The sequence below is a fragment of the Carassius auratus genome, chromosome 27 (genome assembly GCF_003368295.1).
Source record: "Carassius auratus strain Wakin chromosome 27, ASM336829v1, whole genome shotgun sequence".
Classification (NCBI taxonomy): Eukaryota; Metazoa; Chordata; class Actinopteri; order Cypriniformes; family Cyprinidae; genus Carassius; species Carassius auratus.
This window is the reverse complement of record NC_039269.1, coordinates 6,121,947-6,147,208: the sequence shown is the minus strand read 5'-3', so window position 1 is coordinate 6,147,208 and position 25,262 is coordinate 6,121,947. Positions and strand designations below refer to the sequence as shown.

Here is a 25,262-nt window from a genome sequence, read left to right as displayed (position 1 = left end):
AAATTTTGTACATACATAAATGTATCCATTTATTCAGTACAATACTTTTGGAAAACTGTATATGAATGATATGATTGTTATCTCCTTTTTTTTCTCCTGCAGAGAAATTCAACACATACGTGACTTTAAAGGTTCAGAATGTGAAAAGTACGACCATCGCAGTACGTGGCAGCCAACCCAGCTGGGAGCAAGACTTCATGTTGTGAGTCCTTCATATTTTCCTCTGTCTTTTGATTTAATTTTACTTTCATTTCTCTTCATCTATGTGTCCCTCTCATCCTGTAGTTTTTTTCATGTGCCTTGTTTTTGTTCAGTTCTCTCCTGCACTCATTACAGTCAGTGTTTTATTAGTCTTAATCGAAACACATTTACTCTGATTATCTTCATGCTGATTTGAGTTCGGTAACAGAGTATTCCTGCTGCGTTCAGCAAGTCAAGAGAATCTCATTTGCTCAAAAGTTTCTCTCTTCTGACTCAGCACACTTAATGGAGTTTTTAAATATGACTTTATCTAAGACATTTTTCCTAGGTCAAATAAAAATACACATTATTGAGTCGAATAGTTTTAGATTATAGAGCTATACAACTAAATTATAACTTAATAATTTAGTTTAAAAAAAAAGGATTTTAGGAGAATTTGATGAGATATGACATACGGTTGGGTGATGTGGCAACAAATAAAAATATATTTGACACATTTAAGAGATTCAAGATTTTTTTTTTTTTAACCTAATTATGCTATGTCCTGCTACAAAAACTGTTGTAAATATAACATACATGAAATAACCGCCATATAGCATACATGTATCACCTCGTAGCAGATCTATACAGGTGGAGCTGGGGATGGCGGAGGGTTTCTGAAGAGAGCTGCGACTACTATGGAATTCTCTAGTCATATATCTGAATGTTGAGCAGCCAGCTCATTGGCTACTGATACAGGAGTGAACCAATCAGCTGTGCCATGTGATAATGATGTCATCAGGTTAGATTGAGTTAGACCTATTGGACTGCACCATCTAGAGTTTCATGTATTTCTGTTATAAATGAAATTTTGATGTTTCATCTGCTTACCCCCAGAGCATCCAGGATGTAGGTGACTTTGTTTCTTCAGTAGTTCACATTTTATTATTATTGTATTTACATTTTATATATTGTATTTATTTGTGATATGGCTTGCCATTTTATTTCTTCTTATTTTATTACTTGACTGTTCACATTTTTAGATTAGATTACTGTAGTTTAAAAATATGTCCAAAAAATATACCCTAACTCCCATCTCAAAATAAAAAATTCCCCCGTAGGAGTCCCCTTATCACGGCTGTTTTGGGTTTTGGTTTATGTTCATGTCTTTTATTTTGTAGTTTGGCCACAGTCATGTTCTTCCCATGTGATTCTCTTAGTCTGTGTTGTGATTGGTCGTCTTAGTCTTGTGGCTTGTTTCTCATTGGTTTATGTCATGTGACCCTTATTGTTTGGTATTTATAGCCCTCATGTCACCATTGTTTCTGTGTATCTACTGTTTGTGAGTCAGTTCATGTTTAGTAGTGATGAGGAAATTAAGCTTTTCAAATCAAAGGTGGAAAAAGGTGCCTAGGCAGCCAGCGATTTTTGGACTAGAACATTGTTAAGTTGATTAATATTGTTATTAATTAGAAGTGGTTGTGAAGCGGGGATTACTATAAAATGAGCATGCACAGAACTACTCATGCACATATTTATTTGCATTATGATTCATTCTTAACAAAGAGGTGAATGACACTTGAAACCTGTGCACGGGGTTGACGTCATTTGAAACATATTCGAGTTTACATCACACAATTCTGATAAAAGTGTTTTTTCTTTTTCATAAATGCTTCCATAAATCACGCTTTCATGTCTATTTCTTTTTCAGTTTCCTGGTCTCCTCTCATGTTGTGATTCTATCCCTGTCATCTTCACTTTATCTCCCTCTGTCGCCCGCTCACTCGCTCCTGTGTTCATTCACACATCTTTCTCCGTGCGCTTTTGTTCATTGATAGCAGACAGATGAGCTCAAAGCGTTTGCTCTGGTGCAGCACGGCTGTTCTTACGTAACGCCGCTCTGCAGAGAATCTCCTTCTGCTCTCCAGTACGTGACGTGCCTTTGATAGCGCCGATGTTCAGAAGAGAAAACTGTTCTGCAGACACTGCACTAATGACTACTGGGTTTAAATCTTGAATCTGAAGCAGTATGCAGGGAAAAATGTTTCAAACAGTAGTATGCAACAGCCTCAGCTAATATATATGGCTGTTTTGTGTTTTAAATAAAGATTCATATATATTATTGCTTCCAGTTGTCATACTAGAAATTAAATATGAGTACACATGCATTTAAAATTTCTCTGTTGCATTGAATCTTACTTCCAAAATAAGGTGTTTTCAGCTCAAAACATTTTGTTTCATGCACTGGTAAATTTAAATGTTTTGGGCTAATTTGCTTCCATAACATTATCTTCGTTCAGACTAGTGGAAATAAAACCATGCACTTCTGTTATATTGCACTTTATATATTTGTGTCTGTAGATTTATATTCCAATGAATATCTTAGTGAACTTCTGAGGTTTGTTCGTATATTATTCACACACTGATTTATAGAACATTTTATTCCTGAAAAAAACAAATCAGAGATGTATTTCTTCTGAGTAATAAAACAAAAAATGCTAAATATCTCAAACTTTTCACTCTAATATGTCAACAAAATCAAACAAGAATTTTGAACATGGATTTATGACGGGTTCATATTTATGTTCTGGAAATGTATGCAAATGAGTGCATATTTAATTAGATGATGCCTCATTTGCATATTCAAACATAGCTTTTCAGAAATCTCGTAACACAAGACAGGTGTCTTAATGTACTGTTATTAATCAGCTGGGAAAATCGAATGATTTTAAATTAGTAAAAAAATATTTTTTATATTATTTTAAGTAATGGAATGTTTTCTGTCAAGCTTTATATACAGTAATTCATTATAGCTTAGAATTTATAAATTATATGTTCTTATAAGCACTGTATAGCTTTATATATTATTATACGTATCATCTGTGGTCAAGAAATTCTTGTTTGTGTTTGAAAGACATCAGGTTCGGCTTTCACTATTTTAATTTGTTGTACACGTGACTCACACAATGTGTCTAAACCCTGAGAAATGTGGCAAAATATCTGTATTTTTATTGGTATTATAATATTTGAAGCCACTCTGAAACCGCAGCATCTTAGAAATGTTGCAGTCTTCACTTCTCTTGTGGTTTTCTTTCTAACATTGCGTCCTGCTGTTCTGTAAATTAGGTGCGTGTTATATTTCTCCAGGCCATGTTTTGTTTCCTATTCGTTTCCATTTTGCCGTGATGTACTTATGTAAAGCAGTTTAGTCTATAAAATCCTCTCAGTGTGGTGCCAGCAATCAGATGCAAATGTCTCTCGATAAACATCGAATCTTGATTCCAGACGAGCTCTTTATCCTCGCAGCTCTCGGTTTGCTTTCCGCTTCATGCCAGGCTTGATCAAAGCTTTTAACTTTCCTCCGCAGAACATCTCACTGTCTTTATGAAAGTACAAGCAGCCTTTTTCAGTCAGTCTTTGTTCTTTTTTGTTTCCTACTTATAGGTTCATTCAGCGGTTTACTCTGCAGTGCATCACCATTTATCTTCATTTAAAGGTTGCTCTGTTTTTTATCGCTCTCTTTCTTTTTCTGTCCAGTGAGATAAATCGTCTGGATCTGGGCCTGACGGTGGAGGTGTGGAATAAAGGACTGATTTGGGACACCATGGTGGGCTACGTTTGGATCCCACTGCAGAGTATCCGCCAATCAAACGAGGTCAGTGCTGCACTATTGAGTTTAAATAACACGGCTGATATGAGCGCTGTTCTTTATACTGGTTTTAACACGACAGCGAAAACTAGATGCTGTTCGTTTAAAAGATTAATATCAGGTTTATTGAAAGATTAGTATACTTAGGGATTTAATAGAGATTCCTGGAGCCGAATTCACAAAAATAGTTTAAAGAAATTTCACAAGATGAATTCCATTAAGGAAGAATGTTTTTAGTGCAATTCTTGAAAAATTCTCAAAAGTTCTAAAAAGATTTTTGATTTATTTTTTTTTATTAACAAGGAAATCAGGCTTTTATGAAAGCTTGTTTCTTCTACATAATAAAAAATTCTCTTTTTCACAGAATAAAGATTATAAAGATAATTGCAACGGTTTTATCTGTTCTGCATCTCTTTTTTTCTTTTTTTTTTGAAATTTTATATATTAAAAAAATAAAAAAAAATTATTTTGTTTGTTTATATTTTCCAATTCTACTTATTCTTCTCAAGAATTGTAAAAAAAAAAAAACTTTTTTGCAATTGCAAGAAAAAAATCAGTAAAGTTGCAATTAACTTTTTTTATTCTATTTTTAAAAAACTTACTTCAAAAAATCATAATAGTTAGATATCTCAGAATCACAAGAAAAGACTCATAATGCTGCATAATAATCATAATAAGTGTGCATATAATATTTGTTTATAAATAAATATAAGTTAAATAAATATTAAGTAAGAAAATAGAAGTTAAAAATAAATATTAATATTTTTATTTTAACTTTTTTTTTTTTCTTAAGTAAGAAAATAGACGTTAAAAACTTTTTTCACCATTTAATTTAGAGAAAAGACATTTTAAAAGACTGATTAAATTGTTAAGGTTTTATTAATTGATTTCACTAGACCCAGTTTTTATAGATTAGTACTGAATCATAAAACAGAATCAAATTTTTTTTAATTTTACATAGAACATAAAAAAAAATGCATTTCATGTGGCCCTAAATTAGCATTCATAGTTCTAACAAATATTGTCATAATATTTTACCCATCCTGCCCAGCCCTAGTTTCAAGCATAATCTGATCAATTTTTCAAAATACAATACTTAATATCTTAAATAATTTTGTTTCTCAAGTAAATGTATCTTGATTTAAGCTTGCATTTGTATTGGAAAACAAGACAAAAACATCAAGTCATGAAATGTTGTGCAGAAACACATGCCAGATTGTAATATCTATATTTTAAAAGCTATGAAAGAGCCACATAAGAGCAGTACAGTTGTTCTCTGTGGTGAGGTCAGACTTCTAACAAGGATGACCGTAGCTGTGATGTCAGATAAGAGAAGTGAAGGTCAGGTTTTGGATTAGATCTGCTTCAGACACTGGATTTATGGCTGTAATGCACCTCAGATCTCCTCATCTCCTGTCCTGTTACGAAAGCCAATGTTTGCTTTATTTAAAAGCAGCGGTTTTATTGAGCCACCTTCCATTTGCTGCTTTTATGTCCTGTTTTTATAAATGACCCATGAGTTTTTCCTTTTACTTTCATAACGTGACATGAATAATAAATCATCTGCTATCAATAATGAATGAGTATTTTCTGCTCTCAGCCTCTTCCTTCTTCTGATGTTCAGAGAGATTTGTTATTTTTGTGCATTTGTTCTGTAATATATGATTGTGCTTTATTGCTACTAGATTATATATAAAAAAGATATAAAAGCAAAGCAGTGGTGCATTATTTAATGATTCCTCAATTTATGTATCTTGTGCATAAAAGGTTTACTTTATAAAGTGATCGGATGCACAGTTTTCATCAAAAAAAAAAAATATATTTTTTAAATCCCAGAGAATAAGGCTGTGTGTTTCAGAGAAAAAAAAGCTTATTAAATATTGTGAATGTGATTTATTTGTTTATTTTTTTACAATTAAAATAAAAGGCGCTTCAATTTTTGTGATTATATTATCAATATGACTAGATAATAATAATAATAATAATGATTTTGTTATTTATTCTGATCATTAGTATAACTAAACAGAAATATTAAACTTAAATTATATTATAAATATTCCGCTGTAAAATAAAAAATAGTAAAAAGAAATTAATTATTTAAAATGAAATTTAAAAAGTTTTAGGTTCGCTGTGCTTGTTTGAAGGGATGGACAAAATGGCCAAATTTTTGCTATAAAATAATAATAATATATTTTTATTATGATCATTAATAATAATAATTATTAATAATAATAATAATATAAGACAAAATTTTAATATTGTTATATATTTTATTTTATATATTTATATATTTTATATTTTACTTTATTTTAAGAAATAATAATAATAAAAATATAATCTATATAGTCTATAGTCTTCTTACAATTTTTTTTATTATTATTTAAAATGAATTTTTCTTTCAGGTTTGCTGTGCTTGTTTGTAGGAATGGACAAAGTGCCCAAAATTTTAGCTATAAAATAATAATAATAATATTTTTTTATTATGATCATTAATTATTATTATTATTATTATTATTAATATAAATCAAAATTGTAATATTGTTATGTTTTATTTTATATATATATATATATATATATATAATATATAATATTATTTTATATATATATATATATATATATATATATATATATATATATATATATATATATATATATATATATAATTTATTTAAGAAAATCTATATTTTAAGAAAAAATATAATAATAATAATAATAATAATAATAATAATCTTTTTTATTGTAGAACGGAAAAAAATATATTCTTAATTTCTTTATTTTCAAACATTAAAATATAAAGCTTTTATTTTGGAATAAAAACCACATGAAGACCTTAAAGCTTCCCACGCTTCATGTTTAGTTTCCTGAAGCACATGATAAGTGACTGAAACAGATTCAAATGTGAGTTTATGTGAATCAGCATTTACTAAGATGCTGAAAACACTGGATTATGTGCTGCTCATGTGTAACTACACACAGTTCTGCGTTTCACTCTGAAAAACAGTATGTGCCGACTCGTTTTACTTTCATTGATATTTGGCTGAGAAATAAATGAGGAATACCTTTATGTGGTACTTTTAAGACGTCAAGAGAGATTAATGACCTCAGATTAACACTGACCTCAGAGCTCAGCCAATCATTGGAGCTGTCCTGATGATGTCACAGACGAGAGAAGTCTAACGAGTCATCAGAAATCAAGGCGATGATCCCCAACGGCATTCTGGGAAGGAAAGGTTAACAGCTCTCTGTGACCGATCAGAGACGTGTATGAGGACATTGAGACGTTAATGTGCAGTGAGAGACGAAGGTCCCACTTTTTAATTAAAAGAGTCGATCACTTTATTGGCAAAGACATCAGATGATGCATTTTTGCTGAAAAGACTTTACATGCTTGTCCTATAGGACTTACTTGAAAAATAGAGTTTTTAATCTGTTCTAAACTAAAGGAGTTAAATTGGGTTTCAATCAAACAATAGTTTGTTATTAAATTAATGAATGTTATATTAAAAAGCTATCCCTATTACAGTAAATCTAAAGGAAATCCATCTTTTTTCTGCAGCAGGCCTTAAACTCTGAAATCAGGGTATAATTTTGTTACTTGAAATATTAGTTGACAAGGCATTTTCATTTTTATTTTGGCATTTCTTGATCTATGCAAAACCTTGGGTCAACAACTGTTTTAAATGCTTCATAAATAAAGGCTGACTTGAATCAAAAATAGAGTAAATTAAAGTTATTTGTGTTTAACAAAGGCCCATTATAAATAAATAATATACAATATATGCATTGCAACGTATATATAATGCAATATGCAATTTATATTATACATGCATATGTATATACATATATACAAAATGTAAAGTATTTGTATTTAATGACAAAATTATATGCATGATGAGTCTTTAGGTGCATCCCAGTTCACAAGCATATGCACTGTTCTGTGTGTGTGTGTGTGTGTGTGTGTGTGTGTGTGTGTGTGTGTGTGTGTGTGTATGTGTGTGTGTGTGTGTGTGTGTGTGTGTGTGTGTGTGTGTCAGGAAGGACCAGGCGAATGGCTGACTCTAGATTCTCAGGTCATAATGGCGGATAATGAAATCTGTGGCACCAAAGATCCAACATTTCACAGTTTGCTTCTGGACACGCGCTTCGAGCTGCCTCTGGGTGAGATTAAACGCATCACAGCTACAACCTCACTTGTTAAACACTTGTGCTGCCCAATGTTTTGATGGAAACCATCATTAATTGAATTTTTCAGGATTCACAGATGAATAGAAAGTTAAAAAAGCAGCATTTATTTTAAATAGAAATACTTTGTAAACATGTCATTACTTTTGATTTATTGAATGCATCCTTGATAAATAAAAACCTACTCCAGTGACACACAGACAACAGCAAGTAGAAATGTTTGGTAGGTCTGAGATGTAAATTAAAGGTAACTTTGGGCTATCGGTATATCCCATAATACTGTTTTAATAAGAAATGCATGAACAAAACAAAAACAATTGTTAATTTAAACATCATATTCATGTGCATGTTTATTAACGCTGAAACCGCTTAGCAGAACTTTTGCTGAAAGTTTTTAATAGTTTACATTACATTTGTAGTTTTTTGCTACACATGCATTTGTGAAGTCACAGACGGTCCTCAAACATCAGATATGCCCTGTTTTTCTAAACAAATGAGCTCTTGTTCTCAAAAAGAAATACACCTTTATACTGAAGCTCTCTCGCTCAGTCAATATAAATGATGTGCTTTTACTCTGAAGTGGCTCTGCTGGAGTCTATTTCACTCTGCAGTCTGTTCTGGCCAAAGGTTAGACCGTTGTTTTCAACATCACATTTAGGAACTGGTGATTGTGAAACCGGCTTTGGATATCTTGGATGTTACTCAATCCACTGTGTGTGTTTCTCCAACAGACATCCCAGAAGAAGAGGCTCGATACTGGGCAAAGAAACTGGAGCAGCTCAATGCCATGCGAGACCAGGATGTGAGTCTCGTCTCTCTGTGCTGTAGTCTCTGCATGCACCAACACAAAAATCTCACTTAAAATTGACATATGTGACCCTGGAGCACAAAACCAGTCTTAAGTCTCTGAGGTGTATTTGTAGCAAGTAAAGATCATGTTCCATATATTAAAACTTAATTTTTGATTAGTAATATGCATTGCTAAGGACTTCATTTGAACAACTTTAAAGATGTTTTTTTCAATATTTAGATTTTTTTTTTGCACCCTCAGATTCCAGATTTTCCCAATTGTTGTATCTTGACCCTAATGACTGGTTTTGTGGTCCAGGGTCACATGTAAGATTCACTGTGGATTCACTTTCAGAACAGTAGCTGATGTATTCACAATCGCAAATAAAACTTGTTATCATAGTGCTGGGCAATATAACTATTAAAAAAAGCTCAATATTTTTAAAAATTTTGGAGAAAACACTGTTTTTTTTCGTGCTTCCAGTGGAATTTAAATAGTTTACTGTAAAATCAAAAAAATATATTTATTTAGTTTTTGCGGATCTTTAAAAATTCTTGATTGGTTTCAGTTACTCAAATTAATGCCTTAAAAAGGTCTCAAATCAGAGCAGAAAGTCTTCAAATCATAAAGTCATGACATTAAATCTTGCATTCACTGCAGAAATAAATATCTTTATCTGTATTTTTTTTCCCAATCTTTAAATAAATGTAAATTTACTTGAGATGCTATATAAAGATGAAGCCTTGTTTTCTAATAAACTGAACGAAATGAAGTGCTTTTATGATGAGATCAAGAACAAATATCTGTCAATGGGGAACGGAAACTTGTTTCTTTCTGTTTTGATCAAGTGTGATAATAATCTCTCGTAAAGAGTTTGCATTGCCTTTAGAATGTTAATCTGGAAGCATTGCATTAATGTAACAGGTTTCACATGTGTCTGATGATTAGTATGTGTGTGATGTGTGTTACAGTATTCCTATCAGGAGGTTCAGGAGAGGCCTCTGTCAGTCCCGGGAACACAGTGCTGTGAGTCTGATGAATTACAACCTAAACTATTATGAAATTAATCCAAATATTTGCATTCCCTTTCATTCACTTGTGAAATCCACCTGCATGCTTGTCAATGCACACTTAAGCCGTTCTCCTTCAGATAGTTTTCAAGCAAATATTAGTAAATGCTACAATGCACATTTAATTCAAGCTTGCAAATAATGAATGTTTTATTTCAAGTCTGAACACTTTGGTAAAACCATATCTCGACATCTGACATGAGCGTGCAAGATCTTCTGGAGCTATTTCTGAGTAGCCATTGATTCTGATGGTCACTTATGAGAGCATCAGATCAGATTCAGATTTCACCCGTAAATCGGATCATCTTCACAGTTCTGAGCATCTAAACCACTTAGTGCTGTAGCGGTTCAGTCCTTCCCGTATGTGTGTCACCGTTAATGTGATTCATGAATGATGGTAATGATAGAAGTCCTGCAGAATGCTGAATGAGCAGCGGCGTGCATGAATGGAGTTCTGAGTTATGATCTTATTTCACACACACACACATACATAGATTGCTGACACAGCTCCCGGGGGGCGGGGCTAGACTGTGAGACCTTCTGATTGGCTGAGACATGCAGCTGGGAATCATTATTGGATGGCGCCCAGTTGCACAACACTGAGTCATCAAACCCATACTTTACTCTTTAGTCTTTTTGACTATCTGAGATGAGCTCTAGCCCAGAGAACCCAGCTGCATCGCTGCATGTAATTGAAGAATAGCTTTCTCATAGAGTAACATAGATTCAAGTTGCAGTTCTTGTTAAATGACAGTGTTTTTCTGAAGTAGTCCTGAGCCCATGTGGCTATATTTAACACCGCAGCACGACGGTTTCTTATGCAATGCCATCTAAGGGGGTTAAAGGTCAAGCACATTCACCTGAGCTTCCCTGCCTTGCCCTACACAGACTGAGATTCCTCTGTATTCCTTGAATCTTTTCACATTATTATTTATAGTAGTTGGCGGAAGACTTAAATTCAATTCTGCGAAATGTGATTTTTCGAATGTGTTGCAGCCATCACAATTTGTTTTTATTTACAAAATGTATTAATGTTAGTCAATGAAAACTTTGGACATCTTTTCTTTGTACTTTTATCAATTAAATAAAAGTTAAAGAGAATTAAAAAATCACAGATTCTTGTCTGGAATTGGGGTTTTCTGCTCTAGAAACGTCTGATTATTATCAATGTTATAAAAAAGTTTAGCAGTTTTATTTTCATTTATTTATTTATTTTAACTGTGACACAATTTATTTTTCAAGATTTGTTGATGAATAGAAAATTGTAAGAACTGCATTTATTTGAAATATGAACTGTATGACATAGTTTACTAGCTTAAGTGCGTTTATTTATTTTTATCTTAAAAAATATTGAAAAGGAAAGTACAAATCTAATCTAGAAAATCTGCATGGGTATGTCTAGTATTTATTTTAATAGCAATATACTGATAGTTATAAATGTTGTATCAAAAATGATCAGCATTATGTCATCCTTTGCTTACCCTTATGCTTTACTGTTGTCATTGGAAACACTTTCATCACAAACTCAGGTTAAACGTAAACACTGCATTGTGGGTAATTCTCGATCTTCCTTTGTCTCTCACAGGTAACTGGTGGGGCGACCAGCAGAGTGAGTTTTCATATCTGTCATCATCAACTTATTAATCTGACATCTGCTGTCCTATTGGTTTTACATTGAATTAAATGTGCTTGATAAACAAACACACTTATGTTTCATCTGGTTTATGCTTTATGTGAAAGCTGACACAGTTATCACACTGACAGATATTCCACAAATAAACCGATTAATCATCTGCCTTCGTTGCACAAAACTACGTTAATTTACAAAATGTTTACTGTTGAAGGCAGTAAGTTATTTGTGCAGTATGCATTTTTATTTTACCACAGATTCACATATTTTGGATTTGTTTTCTTTTATATGCCATATTTCTGTCACTTTAGTTTAGTTTGTATTTCATGTTTTCTGAAATGTTTAAATATGCAAACAAGGCTTTATCTAATTAAACACGCACTAATTTGTGAATATTTCCAGAAAGGAAATCTGAACATTGTTTAAAGCCAGGTTCAAAATCCTTGTTTAATTATCAGAGTTAAACAGTTTTTACACCGTTTATTTATTTTTTACTGTAAAAAGCCATAAAAATATTCATGTTGGAATATAAAATCAGTGAAATGTGAACAAACTGTTCTCTTAATTCCTTCAGTATACAGAAAGGAATAAAAAGTTTTTTTTGAGAAATGGCCTTTAAAGATATGCATTGCAATTGAAAAATACTGAAGCAAATAGATAAAGTGTAATAAAACAAATGTGTATTTTAAGGAGTTTTCTTTCCACTAGTCTATAAGAAGGCATGTTATCAAAATTGACTAATTTTTTTGTCTGTTCAAACAACACCAGGTCGTCACAGATTTGAATAGTCGTTTTAATAAACACAAACGTGTCTTTGATTTGTGTGTGTGTGTGTGTGTGTGTGTGTGTGTGTGTGTGTAGACAATGATCCAGACAGCGCGATGGATGACCGAGACAGTGATTACCGCAGTGAGACCAGTAACAGCATCCCACCGCCGTACTACACCACATCACAACCCAACGCCTCGGTCCACCAGTATCCCATGAGCCACCAGCACCGCGGTCCCCGCGCCCCATACACACGCTCCAACAACTGCGACCTGGACTACGATCACCCGAGGGGCGTCAGGTGAGATGAGAGAGAAACTACTAGTCCTGTGCTCGTAACGCCAGCAGATTTCTAACAGTGCCTTAACCAGAGCCTTCGTGACCTTTGGTATTGTGTTGCTTGGCTTCTGTTTGTGTTACTAACATATTCCACATGGAATCATACAGAAACATCTCAGTAACCCAAAAAAAAAATCTATATGTATGATATCCCCCAAATATGTAAAAAAAAAAAAAAAAAAAAAGTTCTATGTTTTTATTTTCCTCCATATATACATATAAATTGTTTATATGTATTTTAAAGTATAAAACATTAATATTTATTTTTATATATTTATATTATGTATATAAAGCTTGTGGAAACAATTGTGGAACAATACTGTTCAAATGTTTGGGATCAGAATGATTTTTAATGTTACTAGAGTTTCTTCTGTTCATCAAAGCTGCATTTATTTGATCAAAAATACAGGAAAAATAATAATATTGTGAAATATAAGTATGATGATGTAACATGATGTTTTTCTATTTTAATATACATTAAAATCAATTTAATTTCTGTGATGCTCCGCTGTATTTTCAGCATCATTCCTCCAGTCTTCAGTGTCACATCTTCAGAAATCATGATAATATACTGATTTATTATCAGTATTGAAAAGCTGCTTTATATATATATATTTATTTTGGAACCTGTAATACTTTTTATCAGGATTCTTTGATGAATAAAAAGTTAAAAAGAAGAGCATTTATTTAAAATAGAAATCTTAACAATATACACTACGGTTCGAAAGTTTTTTTTTTTTTGTTTCTTTTTTTGAAAGAAATTAAAACTTTTATTCAGCAAGGATGTGTTAAGAAGTGAAAGCAAAGATTTATGTTGTTAGAAAAGATTTATATTTAGAATAAATGCTGTTTATTTTTATGTTTTTATTCATCAAAGCATCCTGAAAAAGTATCACAGTTTCCAAAAAAATATTTGTCAGCGCAGCTGTTGATAACGAAAAATAAATCTGAAGATCATGTGACACTTTATACTGGAGTAATGATGATGCAAATTCAGCTTTGCATCACAGAAATAAAATATGTCTTAAAATATATTAAAATAGAAACCATTATTATATATTGTAAAAACATTTTGCAAGATTACTGTTTTTTTCCTGTATTTTTAATCAAATAAATGATGCTTTGATGAGCAGAAAACACTTCTTTAAAAAACAAAAGTCATCCCAAACTTTTGAACTTGGACTTATTTATTAACCTAAAATGTATTTTAACATTTATTTGTGTGTGTGTGTAAGTGTGTGTGTCTTTGAAATATATTTGGGCAATCGGAGGTTTAAACAAAAACATATTTTCAATATGAAAAATACATATATATTTCATTAAGCCACACTGTTTCCAACATATTAATTTCAAATATATTTTGGTTAAACAGATACATTTGGTTAAACAGATTTATTTAATATTAATGAAACAACCCTGAAACAATCATGACACAGTGATTTGATGCGGTGTGAGAAGGTGTTTCTCAGCAGGTATGAAAGTGTGTATTTTGCTCATTCTTTCTCTTCGGTTCTCCAGTAATGGACTCATTCATCATGTCTGATCGGCGTGTCTTTTATCTCGCTCTTTTTTTCTGCTACACTTTTTCACCTCACAAAGACCTTTCAATTCGACTGTCTCTTTTGTTTCTCTTCCATTATTCAACCAGACGAGTTTTCATTGATTTATAAAAATACCTGACATCAGCATGACTTGCTAAAGGGCTCAATGGATCTGTTCCTGGATCAGCCCTGTTTGCAATAAGAGAAGCAGTAGTAGCCTGTTCACTCACATTTTTGGCATAGACTTTATAGGGCACAATTCAAACCTAAATTTTTATAATTCATGAATGAAGATATTTTGTAACATGATATTGGTACCATTTACATGGTAATGCAATGTCTGATTTTAAAATGGGTTTTAAAGGATGAATTTTGAGATTTTAAGTTTTCAGTTGATAAATAATTTCTGATGATTTCTAAAATGTGATAGAGAAAAAGGCAAGTCTTTTTTTTAAACAAAGGTCAAAACTCCAGTTATAATTTAGATTTCTGAGGGTGCACTCTTGTCATAAATTAATCTATTACTTTTCCTACATAATTTTTTAACAAAAAACATTGGTAAAATATATATTTGGGAGTCTTAGACCTTTCCAACGATACAGTATTGTTCAAAATAATAGCAGTACAATGTGACTAACCAGAATAATCAAGGTTTTTCGTATATTTTTTATTGCTACGTGGCAAACAAGTTACCAGTAGGTTCAGTAGATTCTCAGAAAACAAATGAGACCCAGCATTCATGATATGCACGCTCTTAAGGCTGTGCAATTGGGCAATTAGTTGAAAGGGGTGTGTTCAAAAAAATAGCAGTGTGGCATTCAATCACTGAGGTCATCAATTTTGTGAAGAAACAGGTGTGAATCAGGTGGCCCCTATTTAAGGATGAAGCCAACACTTGTTGAACATGCATTTGAAAGCTAAGGAAAATGGGTCGTTCAAGACATTGTTCAGAAGAACAGCGTACTTTGATTAAAAAGTTGATTAGAGAGGGGAAAACCTATAAAGAGGTGCAAAAAATGATAGGCTGTTCAGCTAAAATGATCTCCAATGCCTTAAAATGGAGAGCAAAACCAGAGAGACGTGGAAGAAAACGGAAGACAACCATCAAAATGGATAGAAGAATAACCAGAATGGCAAAGGCTCAGCCAATGATCACCTCCAGGATGATCAAAGACAGTCTGGAGTTACCTGTAAGTACTGTGACAGTTAGAAGACGTCTATGTGAAGCTAATCTATTTTCAAGAATCCCCCGCAAAGTCCCTCTGTTAAAAAAAAGGCATGTGCAGAAGAGGTTACAATTTGCCAAAGAACACATCAACTGGCCTAAAGAGAAATGGAGGAACATTTTGTGGACTGATGAGAGTAAAATTGTTCTTTTTGGGTCCAAGGGCCACAGGCAGTTTGTGAGACGACCCCCAAACTCTGAATTCAAGCCACAGTACACAGTGAAGACAGTGAAGCATGGAGGTGCAAGCATCATGATATGGGCATGTTTCTCCTACTATGGTGTTGGGCCTATTTATCGCATACCAGGGATCATGGATCAGTTTGCATATGTTAAAATACTTGAAGAGGTCATGTTGCCCTATGCTGAAGAGGACATGCCCTTGAAATGGCTGTTTCAACAAGACAATGACCCAAAACACACTAGTAAACGGGCAAAGTCTTGGTTCCAAACCAACAAAATTAATGTTATGGAGTGGCCAGCCCAATCTCCAGACCTTAATCCAATTGAGAACTTGTGGGGTGATATCAAAAATGCTGTTTCTGAAGCAAAACCAAGAAATGTGAATGAATTGTGGAATGTTGTTAAAGAATCATGGAGTGGAATAACAGCTGAGAGGTGCCACAAGTTGGTTGACTCCATGCCACACAGATGTCAAGCAGTTTTAAAAAACTGTGGTCATACAACTAAATATTAGTTTAGTGATTCACAGGATTGCTAAATCCCAGAAAAAAAAAATGTTTGTACAAAATAGTTTTGAGTTTGTACAGTCAAAGGTAGACACTGCTATTTTTTTGAACACACCCCTTTCAGCTAATTGCCCAATTGCACAGCCTTAAGAGCGTGCATATCATGAATGCTGGGTCTTGTTTGTTTTCTGACAATCTACTGAACCTACTGGTAACTTGTTTGCCACGTAGCAATAAAAAATATACTAAAAACCTTGATTATTCTGGTTAGTCACATTGTACTGCTATTATTTTGAACAATACTGTATATAGTTTGTCAAGATTAGATTCGATTTAATTGTAATATAGTTAGGTAAATGTAGGCGTCCCGTATACAGGACAGGGTGGCATTTAAAGGGTTAAAAAATGTCAGAGAAATTAACTTAATTTAAACAGAAAATCAGTTTATTTTTTCGACCACATTTAAAAAAAATTCCCCCAATTTTTTTATATCCATAAATTTACTTCTCAATCAGTTTTTTTTAGAAAATAAGAATTTTTATCTTATGTCATTGTGCATCTCAAGAAAATATGCACTGATTTAAGAATATTTAGGTATTTGTACTGGAAAACAAGACAAAAATACTGAGGAAGAACATCATTTAATTTATTAATTTAATTTAATTTAATTTAATTTAATTTAATTTAATTTAATTTAATTTAATTTAATTTAATTTAATTTAATTTAATTTAGCAGACGCTTTTATCCAAATCGACTTAGAGTGCATTCAGGTTATAAATTAAATTAAATTAAACAGCAGCCGACACAGTAAGGGATATAGTCAGGGAAATAAAGTCAAAATTAACCAAACTGTTTGCATAAAATGTGTGCAGACTTTTTTCACTCTTCCCAAAACACAGTGAGCATGCCGATCTATTTCTCTTCTTCTGCATAATCTCTGCTCACTTTCCGTCCTCCTCCAGCCCGACCGGGAGCTATGCATCCTCAGCCGAGCTCAGTCACTGCAGTTCCCAACTGAGCGAAGAGTACGGCGAGCGAGAACTTTACGACGAGAACGACTCGTACCACTCCTGCCACTCGTCCGTGTCCTACAGCAAGGGCTCGCCGGACTGGGACGAGACGCAGGGCGCCTACAGCGATGAATGCGCCTACAGTAAAGATGGAGGAGAAGAAGGTGCTCTATTCGAGGAAGAAGATGCTGACCTGTATCCAGAAGAGGTGGACATGTACGAGGGCGAGGAGGACTTCAACTATGTCGATGAAGATTTGTATCCGGTGGACGAGGACCAAGAGCTTTCGTTCACACCAACTCCAACCAGCATCGCCCCAATAATGGAGGTCCCATCAGCCGCGAGACCCCCTCTGGAGAAACAGGCCTCGCTTCATCAACAGTCTCAAAACGCCAGCCAACCGTCCAATAAGACACAACCCCAACCTCAAACCAAACCCCCAAACCATCAAGTTCCCACCTCCCAAAAACAAGCACCGCCCCAACAGCAGTCCTCAGGCCCCATCCCTTCGGTTCAGTCTTTCTTCGCCATGGCTAAGCCGTTGACTGCTGTGTTTGGGTTGGGTGGATCTACTTCTTCACCAACACCTCCTGCACCAAAAACTCAATCCCAACCTCCACCAACACAATCCCAGCCTCCAGTGACTCAACCTCCTGCTCCTGCACCTACCCAACAGATGCCTCCACCTGAAACCAAATCCCCTGAGCTTCCCGCTCCTGCCCCAACATCCATCTCCAAACCTGCACCCGAACCTAAACCTCCAACCCCGACCGAGGAGAAACTGCCCTCAGTAGAGCCACCGATGGAGGAGGAGCCTCCTCTTCAAGAAGACGACTCTGTCATGGAAGAACCTCCAAAAGAGGAAATAAAGACTGAGAGTCCACCTCCATCTCCTACTTTCGAAGAGGAGGAACCAGAACCTGAACCTGAGAGGTACTTAAAACCAACAAACCTGACAAACTTGGCCGCCTAAAATGCTTAAATATTATTTATTGTATGAATTGTTTGTAGGATGTTTGACCTGGTGTAGAGGGTCGACCAGCTTGTTATCCAACTTGGCCAGGTGTTAAGTGCCAAAACCACTTTAAAACCAGTAAACCAGACTAATTTGGCCACCTTAAATGCACAAACCACAATTATTGGATGACTAAATCTGTGTTTCTTGGATATTTTACCTAGTTAAGATGGTAAACCTGCTTGTCTTCCAGTCTGGCAAGCTGATAAGTGCCCAAAACCACTTTAAAACCAGTAAGCTAGAGTAATTTGGCCACCTAAAATGCATAAACCACAATTATTAGATTATTTAATAGATGTCTTTAGGATATTTGACCTGGTTTAGATGGTCAACAAGCATGCGTTCCAGTCTGGCCAGCTGATAAGTGCCCATAACCTCTTTAAAACCAACAAAACTTGACAAACTTTGCCACCTAAAATGCTTAAATATTATTTATTGTATGCTTTTAAAACTGTTTTGTAGGATATTTGACCTGGTGTAGAGGGTCGACCAGCTTATTATCCAGCTTGGCCAGCTCTTAAGTGCCAAAACCACTTTAAAACCAGTAAACCAGACTAATTTGGCCACCTTAAAAGCACAAACCGCAATTACTGGATGACTGAATCTGTGTTTTTGGATATTTTATCTGGTTTAGATGGTCAGCCAGCTTGTCTTTCCATTCTGACCAGTTGATAAGTGCCCAAAAGCTTGGCCAACAAACCACATTTATTGGTTGAATTAGAGCTGTTTTTAATTACTCTAGTGTGGATGAATCCAAGAGACAGCTCCAGGGAATTGTTAGCCTAATTTTGTTGCATTAAAGATTGCAAACATTGTTGTCTGTCTGTGTAGTGAAGCGGTGAAGGAGGAGTTGAAGGAGCCGGTGGACCCAGCGGTCAGAGCTAAGGAGAACTGGCTACGACTCTTTGAGAAAGTCCGTCAACAGTTACAGGAGGTGAGGCAGTTCACTAGCTTCTGTAGAGCGCTTAAGCTATCACGCTATTGCTGGACCCAGAATCAGTTTATTATGTTGATTTATGTCTTGTTTTTACTTGCTTGAAATGCTTGAAATCAGCATGAATTCAGGAAATCACAATTGACCAGTTTATATCTGAATACCTGTTCTTGATGTTATTGCGAGAGATTCAGTTTACGTTATTTCACAATAAAAAAAAATGTTTGTCTTTTAATTTTTTTTTCACAATCACTGCAAACTCACATTCATTTTCTCTCCGTTTCATTTACATTATGGAAGTATAATGATTTGCAAACAATATTTGTTTTTATATTTTCGTACACATTTTCTGCTTATAATGCGATGAGACACCATGCTAATGCTAACGCCATTCTAACCGCTGTCCTGATTATTTCGCATTTTGCCACGTCCTCTTTGCTTCTTTTTTGTGTGCGTTATTCTGTCGACACTTTATCCTTTTGTTGTCTGTTTGTATCCCACCGTTTTGTCGTCTTTCCAGTCTCTTTTCATTGCTTTAGCGATTTGCATGTTCGCTCAGATGACCCATGATTGGACGAGACTGTCAGGTGGGTCTGTTGTTGTTGGTGTGAACGTTCTGTAGTGGTTTTCTGTACGTTTTTAACTTGTGTGCATAAAACAGCTAAAATATTTGGCATTCATTAATTTTTAAGTAATTAAAAACATCACGAAATTCCTGCATTAGCTAAAAAATCTATAAATCTAAGAACGTTTTGCAAATGTTCCTTTTACGTGATATTTGTAAATATTTTTGGATGAACGTTCTAAAAGTCCAGCTTTTTAAATGTTTCGGAATATTTTTGTATAAATATAATTGCTTGTAAATTGCTGAAACACATTGCACATTTTGTTAAATACTATATTTAATGCCAGTCAAATGCTATATTTATGCAGGAGGTTTACTGAATGATTGATAATCTGTTGTTTTTCTACTTTAGAAAGTAGCTTTTCTACTGTTTTTTGCAGTGGTATTTTAGTGTGATGTACTTTTATAGTTTTTTATATATTTCTATATTTTCTGTTTTTAATTTAATTAAGTTATCATTTAATTTTTTTGTCATTTTGTTGTGTTTTTGCCTTATTTGTAAGGTCTATAATTTGTATTAATATATTTATTTTTATTTATAGAGATGTTGTCTTGACCAAAAAAAAAAAAAAAAAAAAAAAAAAATTTTTTATAATAATTTAAATAATAGTTTATATATATTTATGTTGAGTTAAATGTTAATTTTATTTTAAGCAAAATGTTGATGGTTTTAGTTTAAGTAAGCAATAACCCTGGTTTTTTGTAGTAAACTCTTGTTGTGTTGCCGTGTTTGTGTTGAATACAAAAAAATATTTTGACTCTGATCAAAGCTAATCAGCTAATAAAACTGATCAAATATTCATTTCTCTCTCTTTCTCGGTCATTGTCTCAGGCACGAGGAGAAACAGACTCTCAGTCGCTGTGGTTCGGTAAAGGAGGGTGAGTCTAAGTCAAACTCTTCTCCACAAACTGATTATAGAGCAATCAACAACTAATAAAAGACGTCAGTCAAGTGGAATGACATTGGTCTAATGCACACTTATATATTAAAGTGTTTGTCTAATCATACTGATTCCTCAGACTTCTGAACAAACATAAGACAGTTGTACATGCCGTTAGGCAATGCATGAACTATTAAAATGCATAGCTTTAATGCAATGGTTAAAAGCATCTGCCAAATGCACAAATGCAAAAATAGCTAAATTTCTACTTCTGTATTAATTAGAGATGACATACTGTATCTTGCTCTGTGCATAATGGTTATATTGCTGATGACGAGGCAGTGAATGGATCTGATTTTCTGTGTGCATCTGAGGAAGGGAGGTTATTTTCATGCAACATTACGCTTATGATTATGTCTATTTCTCCAGGATGGGTGGAGCGCTGTACAGCATTGACAGCATGCCTGATCTGAGGAAGAGGAAGACCATTCCTCTGGTCAGAGATCTGGTGAGAAACCAAAATCAGAACCTCCGAAAGTTTATGTGTTACGTTCCTCTGCATTGGGACGGATTGGTTTACTGGTTACAATTACAAACCACAATGCACTACAAACTCAGAAGTACAAAAATGACCAAAATGATCTTATTAGTAAAATTCACCCTTGTATAGAGTAAAACAAGCACACTTTAGTAATTGAGAAGTCAATGCATTTACTGTATCAGTGTTTCATTAGGGTAATACATTCTTAAAGTCTGTGCTTTCTTTTGATTGGCTGTTTGGGACACAGTACTTTCTCTTTTAACAGTTTTTGTCTTTTCTTTTTTCTTTGCCTCTGCTGTCTGGACTCAGGCTATGGTAAGGATTTGTAATGATTAATGCACCATTGTTTTCTTTTGGTAAATGTTACAACTATCAGTGTTTATAAGTTAACGTCTTGGTAAATCTGAGACATTCTTGAGATCTCTTCTGAAGAGGAGACACATGTGAGATTTTTCTCTTTGGTGAAACTCTGTGAAGACTTCATTTGCTCTCTGTTTCATCTAATTGTTGTGAGATATTAATGATCGTGTGGTGTTTTAGTCTTTAGTGCAGAACTCTCGTAAGGCTGGGATCACGTCTGCTATGGCCTCTAGCACTCTCAACAACGAGGAGCTGGTCAGTGATGAGTCTTTCTACAAGAATGCCCTTACTAAAACAAAAACTAAAAATACTAAAAATATTTTTGACTATAATGCTGAAATAAAATAAAATATAAATATTGAAGTTGAAGTACTGAAGTGACAAAAACTTGAAATAAATTAAAATAAATTGAAATTTAAAATAAAAAATGTTAACTGAAAAAAGTTAATAAATATTTTATTTTGTAAAATTTTTTTTTTGTTCCTGTATAAACTAAATATCATTGGTGATGAGTGGAGAGATTTATTCTGATTGACAAAAAAGATGTTAACAAATAAAATATTAAATTAATGTAAAATCAATAAAGCTTTAATAAAGAATATTTTGCATGCATTCGGAAAGCAAATATGAATAAATGGTATTTTTTATCATTTCAATTTTTTATTCTTGTATAAACAAAATGTCATAGTGCTGAGTAGAGATTTATTCTGACGAAAATATAGTTAAACAAATATAAATAATAAATGTAATACCATTTATATATATAAAATAGCTTTATATTTTTAACATGCATTAAGTAAAAAAAAAGACTAAATACCTAATAAAATAAATGTAATGCTGATGAGTGGGGATTTATTCTCATAAAAAAAGCAATTGAGTTAAAAAACAATGTTAATCATAAATATAACACCATTAAATATAAAAATATATATTTATTATTAATAGCTTTATATGTCTAACATGCATTCAGTAAGAAAATATGAATAAATACAATATTTTATCATTTTATTTTTTATTTCCACATGAACTAAATGTTATGGTGATGAGTGGGGAGATTAAAAATATATATATATATAATTTTAAATAATATTTTAACACAAATTATAAATTACTGAATAAATATAATATCAATGTATAGCTTTAAATACTAAAAATGTTTCATGAAACTGAAACATGTGAGTATATAGTTCAGCCATAAATGTATTGGCTCATATATATATAAAAGCCTAAGTAACGCTGGTGTGTTTGTGCTGGTGCAGAAGAGTCATGTGTATAAGAAGACACTGCAGGCTCTGATCTACCCCATCTCTTGCACCACGCCGCACAACTTCGAGGTGTGGACGGCCACAACACCCACCTACTGCTACGAGTGCGAGGGTCTGCTGTGGGGCATTGCGCGTCAGGGCATGCGCTGCTCCGAGTGCGGCGTCAAGTGCCACGATAAGTGCCAGGACCTGCTCAACGCCGACTGCCTGCAGAGTGAGATTTCAATGCTTACTAGGGCTGTCAAAAATATTTTCAAATATTTGTCAAATTGAAATAAAAATCTACATTAGAATGCACGAATGTTGCATTCAAATTTTAGGTTTGCATTAAGTGTATCATTGCATTTTAATGTTTTTGTTAGCTTATACAGTTGAAGCCGCTAAATGCGGCGCAGCTGTTTTGTTAATTACAAATATTGCAGGAAAAGGGAACATCAATGCAGAGAAGATGCCATTTAAGTCAAAACTGAAACAAAGCCATTCATACAAAACACATATTTTGAACATTTTCTAGAGGGACATCTATCACCGTAGCCGTTTAGAAAGCCATGTAAAATTAAACCAAGTTTAACTTTGAAAAAACAGATCTTGAGATTTTATGGCAAGTTTTTTTTACCCCATCACACTACAACACTACAACAACTTTTTAAATAAAAAATGCACCCTGTGTGATACTCTTTGTATTAAACGATACATACATGCATGATGCTGTTTTGTTTATAGCTGTTTAAGCAACATTACATTTTTTCACAGATAGTAATGTTATCCTATGCTTTGAATAAATGTGCATTAGTAATATTTTGCTCGATGACCCATCTTATGGCCTCAGGAGAAAAGCCTGAAGCTTTTTTTCACCCTATCTGAAATTATGCATTTTGAATGTGAATATAATTATAAATTTGATCATATTTAAATTCAAAATTAAAATGTAGTTTTTTTCAGCCATGTTGCCAGCCCTAATGCTTAATGCTACCTTTGATTTTAACATATTTTCTCTTTAACTCTTTCCCAAACACAGAATTTTCCGTTATTCATAAGATAATGCTTCCCCACTAACTACGTCTTAACGTAAACGTCTTAATCCTAAACATGATATAATTTTTATGCATGACTGATGTTGTGGATGTGATGGTCAGGAGCTGCTGAGAAGAGCTCGAAGCACGGCGCTGAAGACCGAACGCAGAACATCATCATGGTTCTGAAGGACCGCATGAAGATCCGCGAGCGCAACAAACCCGAGATCTTCGAGCTGATCCAGGAAGTGTTTGACGTTCCCAAAGCGAGCCACGGAACGCAGATGAAACAAATCAAGCAGAGCGTTCTGGACGGGACGTCGAAGTGGTCAGCCAAAATCAGCATCACAGGTGAGCTCTGAATTACAGTTATCAGGGATTACCATATCTGTAACTAGTGGTCGACCGATATATCTGCCGATATATATATATATTTTTTAAATATCGGCATCGGCCGATAAGTTTTTCTGTTTGGCTGATGTGTTCAAGGTGGGACTTTTATTTTGTACTCTCTCTTGTTCGCTGTCGACATTAATAGTTCTGTCTAATATGGATACAAGCCTGTCTAATAATCCGATAAATCTGTTAAACAAAGGAATTAAAATGTAGACTAAAAAGTATTAAAACGATTGCTTTTATATTATTAGCAATAGAAAGGCAAACATTATTATACTTTCTTGTTTGCCGTCAGCAAATACACATGTATACAGTTTAAACAATGAAAATGTAATTTAAAAAACCGTGCAAACTTAGTCGAATCCTGTTGTGAGATCTTGTGAAGTGTGCATGTGACCGCATAATTGCGTGTTTAAATTAAGCTGTGCTTTATGCATTTTACCACAGTCATATTCATATCATTTTTTCTGTGTTCTGTATGTAAAATGAGGGTTACCTTGGCTTTATTTGAAAAAATAGGATTAAATAGAGTTCCCTGTTGGTTACAGTGTTTACTTCCTTTTTAATTATATTTTTATTAAATATTTATTTATTTGTGAAAAAATAATCTGTCATGTAAAGTATGTTTATTTTACAAATGTGTTTTTTATCCATTTTAAACATTTCTTAAATATTAATCAAAATAAATAAATTTATTTCGGGTTTATATCGGCCATCTACTTTCCAAGATATCGGCATCGGCTGGCAAAAAAAAAACAGTATCGGTTGACCTCTATATGTGAACCATGCTGGCAAAATGAGTCGGAATGCACACGGAATAATTTTGAGCTACAGACAAAATAAGTGAAAATTGTCTATTTGAGGAATTCACAAAAAAGAGCTCATTAAGCCCTTTTCTAGTGATCCCAATGCTCCAAATATTAATTTAACATTAAGAATGATCTTTATTTGTACATTTCTGAGAGGAGTATCAACCTTTTGAAGGAGTATCAACCTTCATAAAGCATGAATTAGATTTTTCTCAGAATTGAGTTTGTTGACTCTTATGCCTTCAAATAGATGTCCAACAAAACATGCATGCTTTTGAATGTATTGTAATAGGGGATGTGAAAATTTAAGTAACTGAAAATGTGTTCATTGTGACTAATTTTGCCAGCA

The 25,262-nt window shown here is 33.7% G+C and overlaps 1 protein-coding gene across 1 annotated transcript in view; it reads left to right on the top strand.

Moving 5' to 3' along the window:
* Positions 1–25,262, top strand: part of LOC113045219 (protein unc-13 homolog A-like) — a 59,627-nt gene that overhangs the window by 7,956 nt on the left and 26,409 nt on the right. The window contains exons 3-17 of the mRNA XM_026205444.1: positions 103–202; positions 3,718–3,835; positions 7,864–7,987; positions 8,743–8,813; positions 9,773–9,827; positions 11,457–11,480; positions 12,363–12,570; positions 17,027–18,007; positions 18,921–19,023; positions 20,481–20,527; positions 20,959–21,037; positions 21,380–21,385; positions 21,611–21,685; positions 22,690–22,909; positions 23,832–24,059. Of these exons, the coding sequence (XP_026061229.1) occupies positions 103–202; positions 3,718–3,835; positions 7,864–7,987; positions 8,743–8,813; positions 9,773–9,827; positions 11,457–11,480; positions 12,363–12,570; positions 17,027–18,007; positions 18,921–19,023; positions 20,481–20,527; positions 20,959–21,037; positions 21,380–21,385; positions 21,611–21,685; positions 22,690–22,909; positions 23,832–24,059 (2,439 nt within the window). The remainder of the gene's footprint in view (positions 1–102; positions 203–3,717; positions 3,836–7,863; positions 7,988–8,742; positions 8,814–9,772; positions 9,828–11,456; positions 11,481–12,362; positions 12,571–17,026; positions 18,008–18,920; positions 19,024–20,480; positions 20,528–20,958; positions 21,038–21,379; positions 21,386–21,610; positions 21,686–22,689; positions 22,910–23,831; positions 24,060–25,262) is intronic.